Source organism: Benincasa hispida, chromosome 8 (genome assembly GCF_027475165.1).
Source record: "Benincasa hispida cultivar pf3 chromosome 8, pf3_genome.v1.1, whole genome shotgun sequence".
In the NCBI taxonomy this organism is placed as follows: Eukaryota; Viridiplantae; Streptophyta; class Magnoliopsida; order Cucurbitales; family Cucurbitaceae; genus Benincasa; species Benincasa hispida.
The window spans coordinates 43354648-43373668 of record NC_143485.1 but is presented as its reverse complement, the minus strand read 5'-3'; the positions used below and the strand labels follow the sequence as shown (position 1 = coordinate 43373668).

Below are 19021 nucleotides of genomic sequence, written 5' to 3'. Positions count from 1 at the left end.
CTGCTGAAAACATTTATAAATAATAGTAAAATATCACAATCTATCTACGATAGACTGTAATAGGCTACTATCTGTATCTATTAGTCTATCACGGTTTATCGTAGATAGACAATGAAATTTTGCTATATCTGTAAATATTTTGATTCATTTTCCTATATTTGAAAACAACCACAAACTTTTATTTTTTTCATTACTATTTATATTGGTATTAAAATTAAAATATCACTTCACAATTATTTTATTGGATCTCATGAACTAACAACCTTTTTTCTACAAACAAAAAATGAGAGAGATTAAGATTAAATAAGAGAGAAAGATAGGAGAAAGATGGAGGCCGAAGAAATACAAGTAGTATAAAGTGAACAAAAAAGAAAAAAAAGTGAATTCTATGTAATAATGAATCGTAAGTCATTTATTCTTATTTTAAGTATAATCAATTTGATCGACGTGGATCTCTCATTTTAACTCACAAATTCAGACTTACTTTTATATAAATTTATATTTTTTAGTAGTTATATAGTTAAGTTTGATTTGACAATTTAAATTAAGTTTTTTTTTTGTTTGGTTAAAAATACTATTTCAAAAGTATGTTAGTTTTTTTAGTATAAGTGAGATGGGAGATTCAAATTACAGACGTTGTAGTTTCTAATCTATTTGAATATCAATTCAAATATGCTAGATTTGATGAGAAAAAGAACCATATCATCGGTACCTTATCTGGAAAACAATTAAAAAAAAAAGAGAAAAAAGGTCATCAATGGAGAAACGCAACGACGGCATAAGTCAAAATACCCCTAATTTTTGCTATATTCTATAATCCTACCATTTTCCTGAAGAAGTCGGGTTCGGTTCGGGTAATCGTAACCCGTATCCGTTTTGAAACTCGCCCCGTCTTCATAACTTGAAACGTCACTGTTATCCAAAACCTCTCCACGTGGCTTTCACCGAACCAATTTCAGCTCTCATCCGCTCCCGCCCGTTGTTCTTCGCTGCTGCTGCAACTCTCCCAGTGAATTCAAAAAGAAAATCGGAGAAATCGGTTCTGGAATTTTCAGTGGTTTTTTGTTACAATCTCAATCTGTTCTTCGTTGCTTGTTAATTGCTCTCAATCTTGTCTTTGAAGGGAAACGATTACGGCTGGTAAATTGCGATTCGTTTATTTCATGTACTCAAGTCGCTAATGAAAACTAGCTTCCTGTAATGGCGCTCTCACCGTATTTGTCAGTGCCGAATCCGTTCAAAACTTCTACGACGTTTCAGAAACGGTATTTAGAGTGTCAACAACTTCCATTTCTTTCCAAACTTTCCAATTTCAGTGTTCGCCGTAGATTTTTCTCAGATGACTGGAGCTTGTCCTCCGACGTTGCGAAGTGCAGAGCGAAGCCGAAGGATCTTGTTCTTGGAAATCCGTCGGTAATTGTTGAGAAAGGGAAGTATAGTTATGACGTTGAAACCCTAATTAATAAGCTCAGTAGCCTCCCGCCACGAGGTAGCATAGCTCGTTGTCTCGATATCTTCAAGAATAGGCTTTCGCTTAATGACTTCAGTTTGGTTTTCAAGGAATTCGCGGCGCGCGGGGACTGGCAACGATCGTTACGCCTGTTCAAATACATGCAGCGACAGATATGGTGCAAGCCGAACGAGCACATCTATACTATCATGATCAGTTTGCTCGGCCGCGAAGGATTGCTCGAGAAATGTAGTGAGATATTCGATGAAATGGCGAGCCAGGGCGTGATACGTAGCGTTTTTTCTTATACCGCTTTGATAAATGCCTACGGGCGCAATGGTCAGTACGAAACCTCACTTGAACTTCTTGAAAGGATGAAAAGAGAGAGAGTTTCACCTAATATATTGACTTACAATACCGTGATAAATGCTTGTGCTAGAGGTGATTTGGATTGGGAGGGATTGTTGGGATTGTTTGCCGAGATGAGGCATGAAGGGGTTCAACCTGATCTGGTTACTTATAATACTTTGCTTAGTGCATGTGCTGCTCGCGGTTTAGGCGATGAGGCAGAGATGGTCTTCAAGACTATGGTAGAGGGAGGGATAGTACCTGAGATAACAACATATAGTTATATTGTCGAAACATTTGGAAAATTGGGTAAGCTTGAGAAAGTTGCTATGCTGCTAAAAGAAATGGAGTCCGAAGGGTATTTGCCTGATATATCATCCTACAATGTGTTAATAGAGGCACATGCAAAATCAGGGTCGATTAAAGAGGCAATGGACGTGTTTAAACAGATGCAAGCAGCAGGATGTGTGCCAAATGCATCCACTTATAGTATTCTGTTGAATTTATATGGGAAACATGGGAGGTATGATGATGTACGAGAGCTTTTTCTTGAAATGAAAGAGAGTAGTGCTGAGCCAGATGCAACTACTTACAACATTCTCATACGAGTATTTGGAGAGGGTGGATACTTTAAGGAGGTTGTAACTCTGTTTCATGATTTGGTGGAGGAGAAGATTGACCCAAATATGGAGACATATGAGGGGTTAGTATATGCTTGTGGAAAGGGAGGGCTGCATGAGGATGCCAAGAAAATTATACGTCACATGAATGAGAAAGGAATGGTTCCAAGTTCTAAAGCATATAGTGGACTGATTGAAGCATACGGACAGGCTGCATTGTATGATGAAGCTCTTGTTGCCTTTAACACAATGAACGAAGTGGGAAGTAAGTCAACTGTTGATACCTACAATTCGCTAATTCACACATTTGCTAGAGGTGGACTATACAAGGAGTTTGAAGCAATCTTATTGAGAATGAGAGAACATGGTATTTCAAGGAATGCAAAGTCATTTAGTGGTATTATTGAAGGTTATAGGCAAAGTGGTCAGTTTGAAGAAGCTATAAAGGCCTTTGTTGAGATGGAAAAAATGAGATTTGAACCTGATGAGCAGACCCTTGAGGCAGTTTTAGGTGTTTATTGCTTTGCAGGTCTTGTGGATGAGAGCAAAGAGCAGTTTCATGAAATTAAAGCTTCAGGAATATTGCCTAATGTATTGTGCTACTGCATGATGCTGGCAGTTTATGCCAAGAATGGCAGGTAACGATTATTATGTGTATGTATATATTTGTCTATGTAAGTTATGCTCACTATTAACTTATGTTTTCTTAATTTTATTTCCAGTTGGTATAAACTGTACAGGATACTTATCTAGCATTCTGCAGGCATTGGAGATTGGTTAGTTAGAATTTATGTGGTTATATGAGATGGTTGGAGTTTCTGAGGGAATTGTTAGTGGCCAACAGTTATAAATAAGAAGAGAGCGCAGGGAGGGGAGGGGAGGTGGGCTCAAGAGAGAGATATTCAAGTTCCTTAAATTAAACACGTATATTTGAATCTTGAAATAGATTAAATTAGGTTTAAATCCTATTTTGGTCCCTAAACTATGAATCTTGTTCTATTTTGGTCCCTAAGCTTTAAAACACGTTCATTTTAGTCCTTGAACTTTTAAAAAGTGTTTATTTTAGTCCTTGCAGTTAAAATTTTGTTAAAACTTAAATGGAAATGTGAAATGGCATGTATTTTTGGGCTCTAGATGTGTTGAGTAAGATGAAGATGAAGTAAAATGCCAACTACCAACGCGCCGAAATAGTGAACAACCAAAATCTTGAATGGAAAATGACTTTCAAGTTGTCCCACACAAAATCACTTTACCACCTTATTCAAGATTGAAATCATAGATTTTTTTAGCATGGTTAACTTATGGTAGCTTAGTCATCCAAAAATACAAGTCATCTTGCCATTTTGTTAAGAAGTTAACAAAATTTTAATAGCAGGGACTGAAGTAAGCATTTTTTAAAATCTAGAGACTAAAATAGACAATTTAAAAAGTTTTAGGACCAAAATAGAACAATGTTCAAAGTTCAAGGATCAAAATAGGATTTAAACCATTAAACCATTAAATTATTATTATTATTATTATTATTATTATCTTCATTAAAAAAACATATATTGTTTTGTTCTCTCTCAACTCTAAGAATTACATTCATAGCCTTTATATGATCTTGAGAACTTGGAGATTGGTCCACACTAACTCAGCTTTGGTGTATGGAATATAAAATTACCATATGAGACTACCAATTATAGGTTTTGATACATACTTTGATACATATGATTTGGTTGTATCTCGCTTTTCAATATATATATATATGTAGGATGTGATACATTATGGAATGGAAGACGAGCTAATTTATTTATAGGGTGTAGTGTCTTGTCAACTTGTAAGATATATGTAAGATCTTTGTTGTCTATTCCTAGGTGTCAGCTTTGATTTTATTGCATAGCATGAGAAGATCTCCGGGAGCTGCTTCAAGTTGCATGGCTAAAATGGCTATGCCGAGCCATATACTTTCTGGGGTTCACTTGCTTAGTAGATTGCTAGTAAGAGGACTTAATGTAGGCATTCTGGAGGGTTCCAGATTGGGAAGAAACTCCCTCCTTATCAATCATCTCCAGGTCATTGATAGACTATCCTCTTGTCTTCCAAGAAATTATATGATCTACGAAAATCAAGTATTTTCTTGAGGGGCCCTAAAATGGCGTTTTTAATCTGACATAGTAATTGGCCTCAAGAGTAAAAATTGTGGTGGGGAACAGAGAAAATACCAAATTCTCATACACTTGGAAAAATATAGAAATTCTCTCTAGTCTACCGTTATACCATCTCTTGCACTTTACGATCACCAATATCAATGGCCTCTACATCAGCATAACGGGGAATTCCTTAAGTTAAATCTGGGATTTAACACGAGAAGAAATCTGATGGATTTGAAGTTGGAGAATGGATACTTCTCCTGGACGCCCTTGGTGGCTGTGTGTAAACCTGTTTTCTCAGTTGCAAATTTCTTGAAGATTTGACTTAAGGGTACTTGAATCCTAACCGAAACCTTTGGAAATAGGTCTGGAAGGATAAATACCCAAGGCAACATTTAAAGGAAAAGTTCAGACCTCTGGATTTCATCACACTGCTCTAAGATGGGGAAAGTCAGCATTGACCCAATAATCTGATTTTTCTTGTCCCATGGCCTTCCAATTATGGGATTACATTTTGGTAACTTTGGCTGGCCTGATGCATTTCCGAGGAGCATTACAAACCTGATTCACATCCTCTTTGGAGGACATTTTGGTTCTGGACGAGATTATGTTTGTGTCTGCTTTGCTATTTGCTGTAAACTTAACAATCTGTAATTATAATTCAACCTCTGTTTGTATAATTGGAAGTTCTTTGTATCTTCCTTAGCTTGGATTGGGGCTTTCCTCTCTCTCATTCCGTGATAGATAATTCACTCGATCAATTAAATAACGTGCTAAAAGGAAAAGCTTAAACTTTCTGCACTGTCACATTCGTATTAGTATTATTGGTCGATAGATATTCTTAATTTTTAATAGGCCAATAAATGCCAAAGTTTAGATAAACTTTGAAAAAGGAAAAGATAAATATCCTTTACCTTTCCCTTTTCTTTTGATGTTGCAATGTCCGCAAAATAGTCTGATTTGCATCTAAAACATTCTTCTTTCTCAAAATCCCTCATTTCATGCAACATGGTCATGACCTTGGCATGTTTACCACCCTCGTGTAAGAAAGAATTTCATTGCGTGGACCATGAAGTCTGGTCATTTATAGATGTACACCAAGTTAGAGTTATAGGGAAGAGTTTGTCAGTTGGCATTAGTTTGTTTACTTTTACCTTGTATGAACATCATATTTTCCTCAGTATTGACATTTTTGTTTGATGATTTCCCCAGCACTAATTAACTATAGTGGAAAAATTGAAGTAATATCTGGTTTAAAATCTTACAGGCCTGAAGTTCTCACTTCATTAAATTTGATTTATGAACATTTGATCTTCTAGTTGATTGAATTTACAAATACTTTATTTTAATGCTCTCTCTTACATCTCAGAGTCCAATCTTTCCAGGTGGGATGATGCCTATGAATTACTTGATGAGATGATTAAAAACAGGGTGTCTAGTATTCATCAAGTCATTGGCCAGATGATCAAGGGAGATTACGATGATGATTCTAATTGGCAGATGGTTGAGTATGTTTTTGACAAACTTAACGCTGAAGGTTGTGGATTGGGAATGAGATTTTACAATACACTGCTAGAAGCACTTTGGTGGCTTGGCCAGAAAGGACGTGCTGCAAGGGTTCTCACTGAAGCAACAAAACGAGGCCTTTTCCCTGAACTTTTCCGCAAAAGAAAACTTGTGTGGTCTGTGGATGTGCACAGGTATGATAAGGATAAGTTTCTCTTCCATGCTGACTATCTGATATCCGTGCTTAAGTTTATATTAATCTGATGTCTGGCCTTTCTACAGAATGTGGGAAGGCAGTGCATATACTGCACTATCACTTTGGGTCAACAAAATGAATGAAATGCTTATGGATGGGGAGGATCTCCCTCAGCTTGCAGCTGTTGTAGTTGGGTAAGCTTCATTTGTCTTCCAATTAATTTAATCAAGGTTTAAGTTTTCTGAAATGAAGTGCCATGAATGGTGGAGGCATATATGGTTATAAAAGGGTTTCCATAGTCCAGCCGAAGAAAATCTTCTCCTTTTGAGCTTCTTGGACTTAGACTAATTTTGTGAAGCTGTAATGTGCACGTAGCTGATATGCTAGTTAAAAAGGGCTCTCTTTAGTTTGGCGTCCTAAATTATATATAGGTTAACACTCGAATGTCCGGAAGTTGTTCATGGAATTAAAGTAGATTAAGCTTTTTAAGTAGTTCTTTACAAGATGCTGTCCGAATGTGCTTGATTATAAGGCAGGAGCGCATGGAAACCCCATGAATTTCTGACTGTTGGTAAACATGAACGGCAATGAGTTGTGAAATAGTATTTTTCAGGGTTAATTATAGAGAGGGGATTGTTAGTGATATATAATTAAATTTGCGTTTACCCACTAACTTAAGTTCTTGGGTCAGTTGGTGATTTAAGATATAATTTGTCTTTACCCTACTAGCTTAAGCTTTTGGGTCAATTGGTGATTTAAGAGAGAAAGAGTTTCAATATAAAGGAGTTGCAAAAAACCGTCTCCAATCTGACAGAATTGTTGCATGACCATAGGAACGAAAAAGACTTGAAGATTTGCACACCAAAACATTACAAGAAGTACAATATTTACATTGTCAAAAAGTCTTTCAAAAGACTGCTCGACTAATCTCTGATTTCGTCCTATCCATATGGCTGGCCTGCGAGAGTGAGAGATAGTAGACAGCTAAAATCAATAGGCAAAGCCACTTTCCAGTAAAAAACCGAAGGTGACCCCAAAATTTTGTGGCAATTGGGCAGGTGGGGAATAAGTATCCTTGTGATTTCTGCACATTGTTTGCAAAGGACGCGCCATTGGGGGGTGATGGACTAATAGGGAACTCGTTTGTGGGGCAAAAGAATGAATGCCCTGTGAAAGAGTTTCCGAAGGGTTAATGGTCACTCAAAACAGCCTTAAGTATAGATGGTGTTGAATATGGTCTTCCTTGTGAAGTCAAGCCTGACAACAAGGATATAAATATATATATATATATAATTCCCTCAATTTCAAGTTTCCAATATCAGATATCTTCTCTCTGGCCAACTTGTTGCATATTGTTATTCTTCCAATTTACAGGATATGAAACTAGTTGCCAAGTCTTGAGAAACCAAGTCTTTTCTCATTACATTATATGGAATTTTACTTGCCTTGTTGTACATGTACGTGGGTTCATTGATCGTTTGTCAACCAAATATTTTCAAATTTTCAGCAGGGGGTGGTTGGAGAAAGACTCAACCGCACAAAACTTGCCTATCGCGAGGGCTGTCTATTCATTCCTGCAGGATAATGTGTCGTCGTCCTTTTCGTTTCCTGGGTGGAACAATGGTCGAATCGTCTGCCAACAATCTCAACTAAAGCAGCTCCTCTCAAACGCAGAAGCATCATCTAGTGAAATTATTACCCTAAATAATTCCCCACTAAATCTTCCAGAAGCAAAGATATCCAGATCTGGTATAAACAATGACAAATACAAAGATGTTGATTCTAAATCAAGTAACAGGACAGGAACTGAGCTTCTGACTACAACTATTTGAATGAAATACAAGGTTGAAAAATCTAGTTTTCAAGTTCTGAAACTCATCACCTTCCATTTTTATTGGAAGGATGTGATCCATGGGGCTCTTCGACTTCGAAAAAACTTACCAAATGACAATCTCACAGCGTTCAGATGGTGACACAGTTTTCTTGCGACCTGCTTGCGATGATTCACATATAAAAGGCCAATTTGATCGATTCAAGGAAGAAGATGCATGCCCAACCCAAATAAGAGGTCAGTGTTTTTGTAGCTTTAGAATTAATATTCTTTACTGGAAAAAGGAAAAGCTGTTTGTTAGTAATTGTTAGACCAGCAGTTTAAATCTCTGTGAACTAATCAGGGAGATGTATTATCTTCTAGATTTGGAATTCCGCAACTATGAATAGAAAATTTGGAGGATTAGCAAAGTGCCTTCACCTTTGTGCAGACTCTTCTACATTTTAGGTCCGTTTGTTTTATAGTTTCAAACCTTTTTAGGGAAAAGAGGAAAATAACCTTTTTGGTCCTTAGTATGGTGTTCTTTTGGTCCCTACGTTTTAAGATGTTACACTTATACCCATGAATTTCGAGTTTAGTTTCTACTTGGTCTATGTTACAAGTACTTGAGTTTAGTTTCCATTTGATATTTAAGCTTCAAGTGTTTACCTTTGAGTTTTTTCACCTTTAGTCTTTACTCTTTAGTGTTAATTTCAAGATGGTATGCATTTACCTTCCATTTGGTATTGAAAAATCAGCATCATAATTATTTTAAATTAATTAATTGGAAGTTAACATTTAGGATCCTTGATAAACGTGTAAAATCTAGAAATTTAGGGGTGTTTTGGGTAAAGAGTTTATAGTTGGGTTATAATAGTTTGTGTTTGAGGTGTAGATTATTTTAGTTCGGGTTATAATATTATGTGTTTGAGGTGTAAACTATTTTAGTTTGAGAAGGAAATAGTAAACATGGTAGCAAAAAATAAAAAAAATGTGAATATAAAATAGTAAAAAATGTAGCAAATAGTAAATACCGTAGCAAATGAGAATTTTGAAGTAGTGTTGATTGCAATTAATTTGAAACTACAAAATAGTATTTACTATAGGAAGAGGTGATTATTATAGTTTTGAGATAATCTTTACCTCAAATGTCTCCTTAAGAATTAAATAGAAACTAAACTCAAAATTCAAGAGTAAAAATATAACACTTTGAAATCTAAGGATCAAATAACCACAAAACTTGAAAGTAAGCATGTAATATTTTGGAACATGATGAAAACTATACTCAACACTTTGGGCCTAAAAGCGGTTTTTTCTTCTAAAATTTATTTATTATCATTGTTTTTAGTTCAAAATGGAGTAGAAGGTTTGAATCTTAAAGATTCCAATCGAGGGTACACACCTTATGTCAATTGAGTTATTCATTTTCGTTTTTAGTTGAATTGAAGAAGTTAATTGAAAACAATGAAAAGAGTCATATTTCATGTTTTCAAATATGTATTAGCTAGCAAATTCAAAGTTTGGATGGTACATAAAAATTGGTTTGAATATAAACTATCATTAATTAATTTATGAATAAATGAATAGGTTTTATGTTAAAATTTTTGTATTACTATTATTTTGTAATATTATTATAATACCATACATATTTCAATTTAACAAAAAAATAAATTGAGTTTATAATGTGAAAGATTATATTTATTAACAATTTTTTAATGTTTTTTTTATATAGTATTAAATTTTAAATAAATACGTTTTCAATTTTTTTATTCAATAACTGGGAGATGGAAATTAAACAAATGTTACTTTATTCACTAGATTGGACGAGTCTAGTCCACAAATCATAAATTAAGTGGGTTGAGAATCTTTCATAAGACAATACCCAAAGAAGCAAGAGATTAATCAATAAAAATAGGTACCAAAAAATTAGAAAAAGGAAAAAGAAAGCACGTGAAACTGCAACAATCTAATCGAGATAAATAGTACATACAATCTATTAAAAAAAAATTCTAATTTACAAAAAAATAAAAGAGCAATAATCACATAATTAAAAGGATAATTGGTTTAAATGACAAAACCGTTCAAATATTTTCAAATATAGCAAAATATCACTATTTATCAGTGACAAATATTAATAGATATCAATCAGTATTAGTGATAGACATTAATAGATAATAACTGAAAAAATTTTCCCCTTAGATATCAATAACTGAGAGATATTTATCAGTGTCTATCACTGATAAACAATAACATTTTGCTCTATTTGAAAACAAATCTAATTATAAAGGAATAATAATTTTTGAGTGTTTGTACAGTCGAAACATTTTTTTTTACAATATGTGAGATGGAAGATCGAATTTCTAACTTTGAGGTCAATACCATATGTTTGATGTCATTTAAACTATGCTTATTTTGGCTCGTACAGTTTAATCATGAACCATTTAAAAATGTTTTCATTGCAACTTATTATATTTTAAGAAAGAAAAAACATAAACATGTATGACACCTAATTCTTAATTAATCTTCTATGATACAAAAACAAAAAGTCATATACATTATTCTTTGCAATTTTTTTTTTTTTTAATTTCTAAATACTACATAACTCTTTGGCACATCAATGGAGAGATTTATTATTTGGAATGTGTGACAAGTGTGGATTATTAAAAAAAAGTGGGTTAGCCTCTACTTTGGACTATTGCTTTTATACTATTTTAAGATATGAAATGGATGAAAGTTATGAAAGATCCTTTGATATTTTTGCATAACAAAAGTACTTTGATGGGATGTTCCTCTCTCACGCTTGTCCATGCACACATAATTTCATTTCCTTAAGATGCTTTCTCATTTTCTCTCTTCCTTCTCTTTTGTTTTTCCTTTTTTGAGATATGATTTTGACTAGAGAGATCACATAGATTTTTCTTTTCTTGATTGGATGTATATTAATCTTTTAAAAGTAAATCATCGTTTTGTACACAATGTGGTTAGATTCTTAAAACATCGAAAATTTATATGATGAGATATTTACTTAATAACTATTGGATACATGTTCAAACTCTATTTGTCTCTTGATAATTGTTTGATGTGGTTTGAAAATGCAGCTTTGAAGTTCTCTCTTCTACATCTAATAGATTAACAACCATATTGTTTTTTTGTCTCTTTAAATAATCCTCTAACAACATAATTAGTCGATTAGAAACAGGTGGACAGAAAGGAGGAAAACAAAAACGTTGAAAAAAACGACTATGAAAAGAAAATATATTTGAAAGGTCCCATGAGCTTATCATATATATTTGTCTTTATTTTAGTTTCAAACTATTTTTTTTTTGTTAGTTCAACAAGATTCAAACTATAGGGCGAGTATAACACAACAATAATTGACATATACTCATTTTCCATCATTTTCTTTGAGGTCACAAGTTCAAATCCTCAAACTTGTACTTGCTTAAATTGACAACTTCATTTTTTTTAATACTTGAGAGGCAAATAATGGAGTTTATTTATTATTTTGAAAAAAAAAAAAAAACAATTACAATAGCGGTTAATCGAACCATCTTATAATGATAATTAATTGGTGCCTTATCCATTGATCTATCCTCACATAGACTAATAATAGAGTTACAAGGGTTATTGTCGAATAATGCTTCCCTAGTGACCAGACAACAAGAAATATCTATAATTCAAGTTGATTGTTGATTACCATTAAATTTTTAAGAAAAGATAAAAAGTCTCTCACTTCTCTTCGTTATTAAAGTAATATTTGGATATTGATAATAATCCTCTCTGTGTGTTTACAGAGGTAGAACATTCATTATTATATAGAAAATTAGGAGAACACGTGTTCAATACAAATTGGTGTAAAGATAACAACCAAAACAAACAAAATGCCGAAGAATGCAAAAAGGCATAATAGTCAAATACAAAAAATGAATGGAACTTAGTTCTACGACTTGAAAAGCAAGCAGTAGGTAGAGCCTTAGTTAGAATGTCATCCAGGTGATCATCAAAAAGTATAAATTGAACTATGAGTTGATCTCGAGCAACATGTTCACGAATAAAGTGGTGATGATCTCAATGTGCTTAGTTCGGTTGTGAAGAATGAGGTTGGAAGCCATATAAGTTGCACTGATGTTGCCACAGAGAAGTATAGGAGGCCGAACAACCAACCTGATTTCAGACAACACTGATTGAACCCAAATGATTTCAGCTGTGGCATTAGACATTCCTCGTTATTCAGATTCGATAATCGACCTAGAGACAACATTTTGTTTAGAAGATTAAAAGCCACTTGTACTTCTTCGGTCATCAAGACAACTTGCCTAGTTAGTATCAGTATTGAAGGACCGTGAGATTCATAGCGAAAGCGGGGATAGGTCTCAATTTTAAATTTTACAATAATTAAAATATAGAGAAACACATTATGCATATCATTAAAATTTTTACAACATGCTTCAAAATAAACAGAAGGGAAGAAGGGTTTAGATTACTTACCCTTGAAGCCACTTGTCTTCACGATTTCTTCTTCCACCGGTCACAAACTCTTCAATTTTTCTCAAACCAAAAATAGCAATCCAAGATGGCCACTGCCAAGAGGTAATCCTCTATATTCTCTTTACAATAGGGTGAGAATAACATGAATGTGTGGGCTTTGTTTATTTTGTGAGAGGGAGAAAGATTTAGAAGAGAGGATAATTCTCTGTATGTTCTTGTTAGGAGATCAAGAAGAACGATCCAGAGTTTAGAGACCTTTGCGTTAAAAAAACTAGGAAGAAGAATATTGTACGAAGTAACCTCCCACTCACACGTTCTTCTCTGAGAGTATTAAGGGGAGGGAAGTTGTAACTCTCTCTCTCTAATTTAAAATTAAGTTAAAATAAATAATAAATAATATGTAATAACTAACTTATTATATATATATATATATAACTATATGTTATATAAAATATAACACATAGCCTATAGTTTACATTATATCAAATATAATATAATCCATAGTTTTAAAACCCTCAATAATTCTTGACATTTAATATAAATCAAATTCATATTAAATTTAATTATATAAATCTCATCCATATAATTAGTATTTTAATCATATTCAAATATTTAATTCCTCTTAAAATAAATTTTATATTATAATGTATCAAATACATTAAATTAATTATATAACATATAATTAATTTAAATTAATTATATCATATATAATCAATTCCCTCAATTAATTTGAACCATTCAAATTAATTCAAAATTAATTCTCAATAATCCCTATTGAGCTACAGAGAGGACTATATGGATGTAGATTGAAGCTCAAATGGTGCTTATAATTAATTAAACTTCTTTAATTAAATTACTCAACATCCATAAACTGTCGGTCACTCCACTAAAGATTGACAACTGCACTCTTTGCACTACAAATATATTTCTGTGTCCATTGGATATAACCAGTCAATAATGCGATAACCCTTTACAAATTGCTCGTAAGTATAACTGGACCAAAATTACTGTTTTGTCTCTATAGTTATATCTAACTTCTTAAGTACCACTGATCCTTCTAATGAACAATAAGTCATAGTTCAACTATGACCAAAACCCCTATTGGGCCAAGAGAGAGTGTGGCCTCATATTGTTCAAGTCCCGGAATCGCCCCTTAAGAAAATAATGTATCTACTTACCCTGACATGGGAGGGAGTGAATTCCGTTTTATGTAGCTGTGTTTCTGGCTTCTCAATCAGACGAATCCCCAAAATGGTAGGCTTATTGAGTCAACGATCTAGCCACTCTCACCCATACAAATCAAAGGTTTGCCTTCATAGACAGGAGTTCACAACTCACTTAGGATTCAAGTCATTTCACCTATAGTCATCCTGGTGAAATGTAAAGCTCTACTATTAACGGCGTTATATAATGAGACTAATCATTTCGTGGTCCGATCTTATAGAAACTCTTTTATATAGAACACCCTCACTCACATGTCCCTACATGAATGATCAAGATCAGATCATTTGTAGTACTTTACAACAATTGTAATATCTACAAAGCGAGTCGTATTCATAATATCACCAGGATAAGGTAGCCAACCTTGTCCATTTACTACGAACATTTAGGTTATTAGTTAAACATAATTCACCTGTATGTCTTTACTGAAGGAATCGAATTCTCCAGCGGAAACGTCTTAATGAGAACACCTTGCATCCCAGATTCGATTTTTACAATAAACAAAATTGTTGTACTAGACGGAATAGATAAACATGTAAACTAGCATGCCATTGGGGAAAGGGTTAGAATGACTCTTACCTTTGTAGATTCCCAAATGCCACGAACAATCCTCTCGTGATTCCAACGAACGGATCTCCATTGATCTTGATCACGAACAACTTCTTGAACAATTTTGAACACTACCACGAGAGTTACATCGTTATTCTCTGGAATTCCAAGAGAGGGATAGGTGGTATCCAACTATTGGGAGACGGAGAGAATAATAAGATTTTGTAGAGTAGAGAGGCTGAGAGAAAATTCTGCACAATAACACTAGGGAGTTGTGTATTGTCGGAGTTTCTCTGTAATGAGAATTATGTATTCAGTGTATTCCCAAAATTCAGTGTATTCCCAAAGAGTCATTGGGAGGTCTTTATATAGAGAAGGTTTAAGCCCTTTCCCAATATATTTTCCTTTTCTATAATTAATTAAATAACATTTATTTAATTAATTAGTTCATTTAATTAAATAACACCTATTTAATTAATTAGCCAAATTAAATAACACTTATTTAATTTTAATTTATACAATAATTAAATAACTATTTATACATTAAACTCAATTTAATGTATACATTTAGTTATCATATACATCCCATGTATATGTACAAAACTTCTCTATTAATTAATTGTTTGTGAATCTAATTCACTTGAATTAATTATTTTGAATCTTATTCAAATATTGCTCTCCAATTTAATTATAGATCATATATGTAATTAATTATATATTAATTATATTATTATATAGTTTCCTCAAATTAATTTGCAATTCAAATTATCCCTCTTAAGTATTTTCTAGTGAGCTAACGAGGGGGCTTATTACACTTGTAGATCAGAAATTCCAACAATATGAGATTAATTGGCTAAACTCATTAATCAAATTAATCAATATTCGTTAACTGTGGGTACACTCTACTAAAGACCCACAGTTGCACTCTTCTCACTATAGATATATTTTTGTGTCCACAGATATAGACCAATACTAGCAAATTAGTCTTTCACGAGTGTTCGTAACTCCAAATGGGTCAAATTACCGTTTTACCCTTAGGTTACCTCCGGCTTCTTAAGTACCAGTGCTTCTCTAATGAATAACCTGTTTATGGTCCAACTAATAAACAGAAACCCCTCTCGAGCTAATGAGAGAGTAGGGTCTTTGTTCAAGTCCTGGAGACACCACTTAAAAGAACACTAATTTACTTATCCTCAAGGAGGGAAGAAGTGAATCCCATCTTGTCTTATTATGTTCCCAACTTCCCACTCGGTCTTGTCCCCAAAATCGTAAGCATATTGGGTCGGCGATCTGGCCACCCTCACCCATACAAATCAAAGGCTAATTCCTCGTGAACAGGAGTTTGCTTAGAATTGACTAAGTCGCCTAAGTCATCCTATTGAAATAGAAACCTAACTAGTCAACGGTATTACATCTAATGACTACTATTTCGCGGCCCAGTCTTATGCAAACTCATTGCATAGGATACTCCCACTCGTGTGTCACCTGTACGAACGTGTTGGATCATTACATTTGTATCAAATACAAAATGGGTTGTATTCATAGTGTTACCAGGATAAGGTACTCAACATTTGTTGGGGTTGATGCCCTAATTCTCGTAAGATCCTGTAGTTTGTAATTGTATTGTACAAACATTTTATTTATTTAATAAATATGAGATGTTTTATAGAATCGGTGGTACTTAAGAAGTTAGATGTAATTATATGGGCAAAATGGTAATTTTGACTTAGCTATACTTACTATCAATTTGTGAAGGGTCATTGCACCGTTGATTGGTTATATCTAACGGACATAGAAATATATCTATAGTGCGAAGTGTGCAGCTATCGGTCTTTAGTGGAGTGCTCGACAGTTAATGGATGTTGAGTAAATTAATTAAAGAGCTTCTGTAGCTTAATTATTCAAGTATCGTTGGAGCTTCTGTAGCTTAACGAGGTATTTATGAGAATCAATTTTTGGATTAATTTGAATTGTTCAAATTAATTATATGTGATATGATTATTTTGATTTAATCAAAGACATTATAGTAATTATATATGATATAATTACTATAATGTCTTTGATACTAATATAAAAATTTTTTTAGAGGAAATAAATATTTGAATATGATTCAAATATTAATTATATGAATTGGATTCATATAAATGGGATTTATATTAAATATCATTTCTAGAGAATTAAACTATAGATTATATTGTATTGGATACAATATTAAACTATAGGTGATATGTTATATTTGATATATATTATATGATAAAATGGTTATCATATAAATATATATTAAAGTTTTATTAAAATTAATTTTATCATATAACTCCCCCACTCTTTTTTTCTCTACTACGTGATAGTGGGATGTGGGGTTGAAAGGATTCTTCATCTTTTTCCTCTGTGTGGTTACAGTGCTGTAAGATTTTGAATTCTCCTCCTCCTCTCTTCTCTCTCAAATTCCCTCATCCAAAATAGACAGAGCTCACAGAACTCCTGGATTCTCACCTAGAGAATGCAGAGGTCTCTATCATGGTGGTGTTCCTATCGGTTCGAGGGATTTCACTTGAAGATCAGTCTTCAAAGGTAAGAGTTTTCTAAACCCATTTTTCTTATTTATTTTTCTCTTAGCTTGCTGTAAATCTAATTAAATGCATATGGTTTATGTTTCTTCTCTGTAAAATTTTTATTCTGTAAATTTGGGATTTGAGTCTGATCCCTGTTTCCGCTCATGAATCTTAACCAGTTCCTTTAGTCTTATCCCTATACTATAGACCCTTTAGGCTGTATCTTGAACATTGATCCCTGTATGTCCCCATATACAGTTCAAGACTCATAAGGCAACCTTGGATGTTAGTTTATTGGATTTATGGTTATTTTGACAAAATAGACAACAATACAAACAATAACATTTATTGATTTAATATCTATTGACGATGGTCAATTAATAACATTTACTATCTATAAGTTTTAGGGAATAAAACCCAACATCTACATACATGTTTAAGCTACAGAAGATAACCTCGGATGTTAGTTTATTGGTTTTGTGTGTTAATGCTATTAAATGTCAAATAAAATTCCTCAAATTTTATTAAATAAATAAATTATTTGTACATTACAATTACAAACTACATGACCCACGAGATTTAAGGCTCAACTCTAATGGTATAACATGTAAGAGAGTAATGAGAGCTCTTTGTGAAGGAGAGACCAAGGGAGGAGGCCTTTTCAAATACCGTAATAGCCGCTTAACACTTTGCATATAAGAAGACGTATGGGTGTGGAGAAACTGACATAGCTTGTTGACAACAAAGTTTATATCAAGCCTAGTAACGGTGCAATATTGGAGAGCACCTACCAGACTATGACACTCAATTAGATCCTCAAGAGGTTACCCATCATGAATCGACATTTGAATGCCAGCCATCATCGGAGAATTCAAAGGCTTACAGTCAGACATTTTGCTCCCTTTAAGAGGTCAATGATGTATTTAGACTCAGAAAAATTCATTGAGCTATGATGATAAGATATTTGAATACCCAAGCAGTAAAAACTGCCTAAATCCTTAAGAGAGAAACCAACATTCAAATGTGAGATGAAAGATTGAATTAAACTACCATTATTGCCAATCACAAGAATATCATCAACATAGACTAAGAAAATCACAATAGATGAGACATCTTTGTAAATAAACATGGATGTATTAGCTCTTGAACCTATGAAACCTAAACCAATTAAGCATGAGCTAAACTTGAAAAACCAAGCGCGAGGGTTTTGTTTAAGACCATATAGAGACTTATGAAGCTAAATGACATGTTGAGGATGAGAGGCAATAACAAAACCTGGTGGTTGCTTTATAAAAACTTCCTCCTACAAATCACCATGAAGGAATGTGTTTTGAACATCTAGTTGTCTAACATTCCAACCAAAAGAAACGGCTAAAGATAACACAATGTAGATGGTTGCAAGCTTGATAGCAGAACTAAATGTCTCAAAATAGTCTATACCAAGCGCTTGGGATTAACCTTGGGCAACTAACTGAGCTTTAAAGTGATCAACCTCCCCTGAGGGCTTAAGGGCTTGAGGGCCTTAGCTTCACACGAAAGACTCACTTACACCCAATGACCTTTCGGTTAGGAGGTAATGGGACTAGGGACCAAGTGTTGTTCCTTAATAATACCTCATATTCATCAACCATGGCCTGTTTACAACGAGGATCAACAAGAGCACTCTTGTAATTAGATGGCTCAGTTGGTATGGATGTTGAAGAAGAGGAGACAACTGATAAGAATGCCTTAAGTTTTAAAATTCTAGCGTTGGATCGGGTGACTCTATGATGTTGATTAACCTGAAATAAGTAGGAGGGGGAGAAGAAGAGGAATAAGGACATGACGCTTGAGGTATCAGGTATATAGATGTAAAGGAAGAAGAATAAGACAAAAGAATGCTAGAGGAGACAAGATTAGGGGATAAAGTGGCAGGTGAATGAGGTAGAGATGAAGAAGGGTGAGGATTTGGAGATGAGGCCAGCGAGGTAGGAGGAGCAGTTTGATGGTAAGAGATGGGAGATAATGAACACTGAGCAGGATTAAAAGACAATGCTTTAACATATTTAGTAGAAACAGAAAAAGGAATGAAGGAAACCGAATTAGACTTAAACTTACTGAGAGATGAAAGAGCTGAAGTTGATACAGAAAAGGGAAACACAACTTCATT

At 33.8% G+C, this 19021-nt stretch overlaps 1 protein-coding gene across 2 annotated transcripts; it reads left to right on the top strand.

The window, feature by feature from the left end:
* Nucleotides 1–926: 926 nt before the first annotated feature.
* On the top strand, nucleotides 927–8493 carry PTAC2 (plastid transcriptionally active 2). Of its 2 annotated transcripts, none has more exons than XM_039038275.2 (4): nucleotides 927–3056; nucleotides 5936–6250; nucleotides 6339–6446; nucleotides 7760–8493. In XM_039038275.2, exons 1-4 carry the CDS (start codon nucleotides 1201–1203, stop codon nucleotides 8082–8084), a joined length of 2604 nt encoding a protein of 867 aa, XP_038894203.1. In that variant the 5' UTR covers nucleotides 927–1200; the 3' UTR covers nucleotides 8085–8493. The 2 variants fall into 2 exon arrangements, with proteins under 2 accessions (XP_038894203.1, XP_038894204.1); XM_039038276.2 differs by having other exon boundaries at nucleotides 933–3056; nucleotides 7763–8493.
* The last annotated feature ends 10528 nt before the right edge of the window (nucleotides 8494–19021 follow it).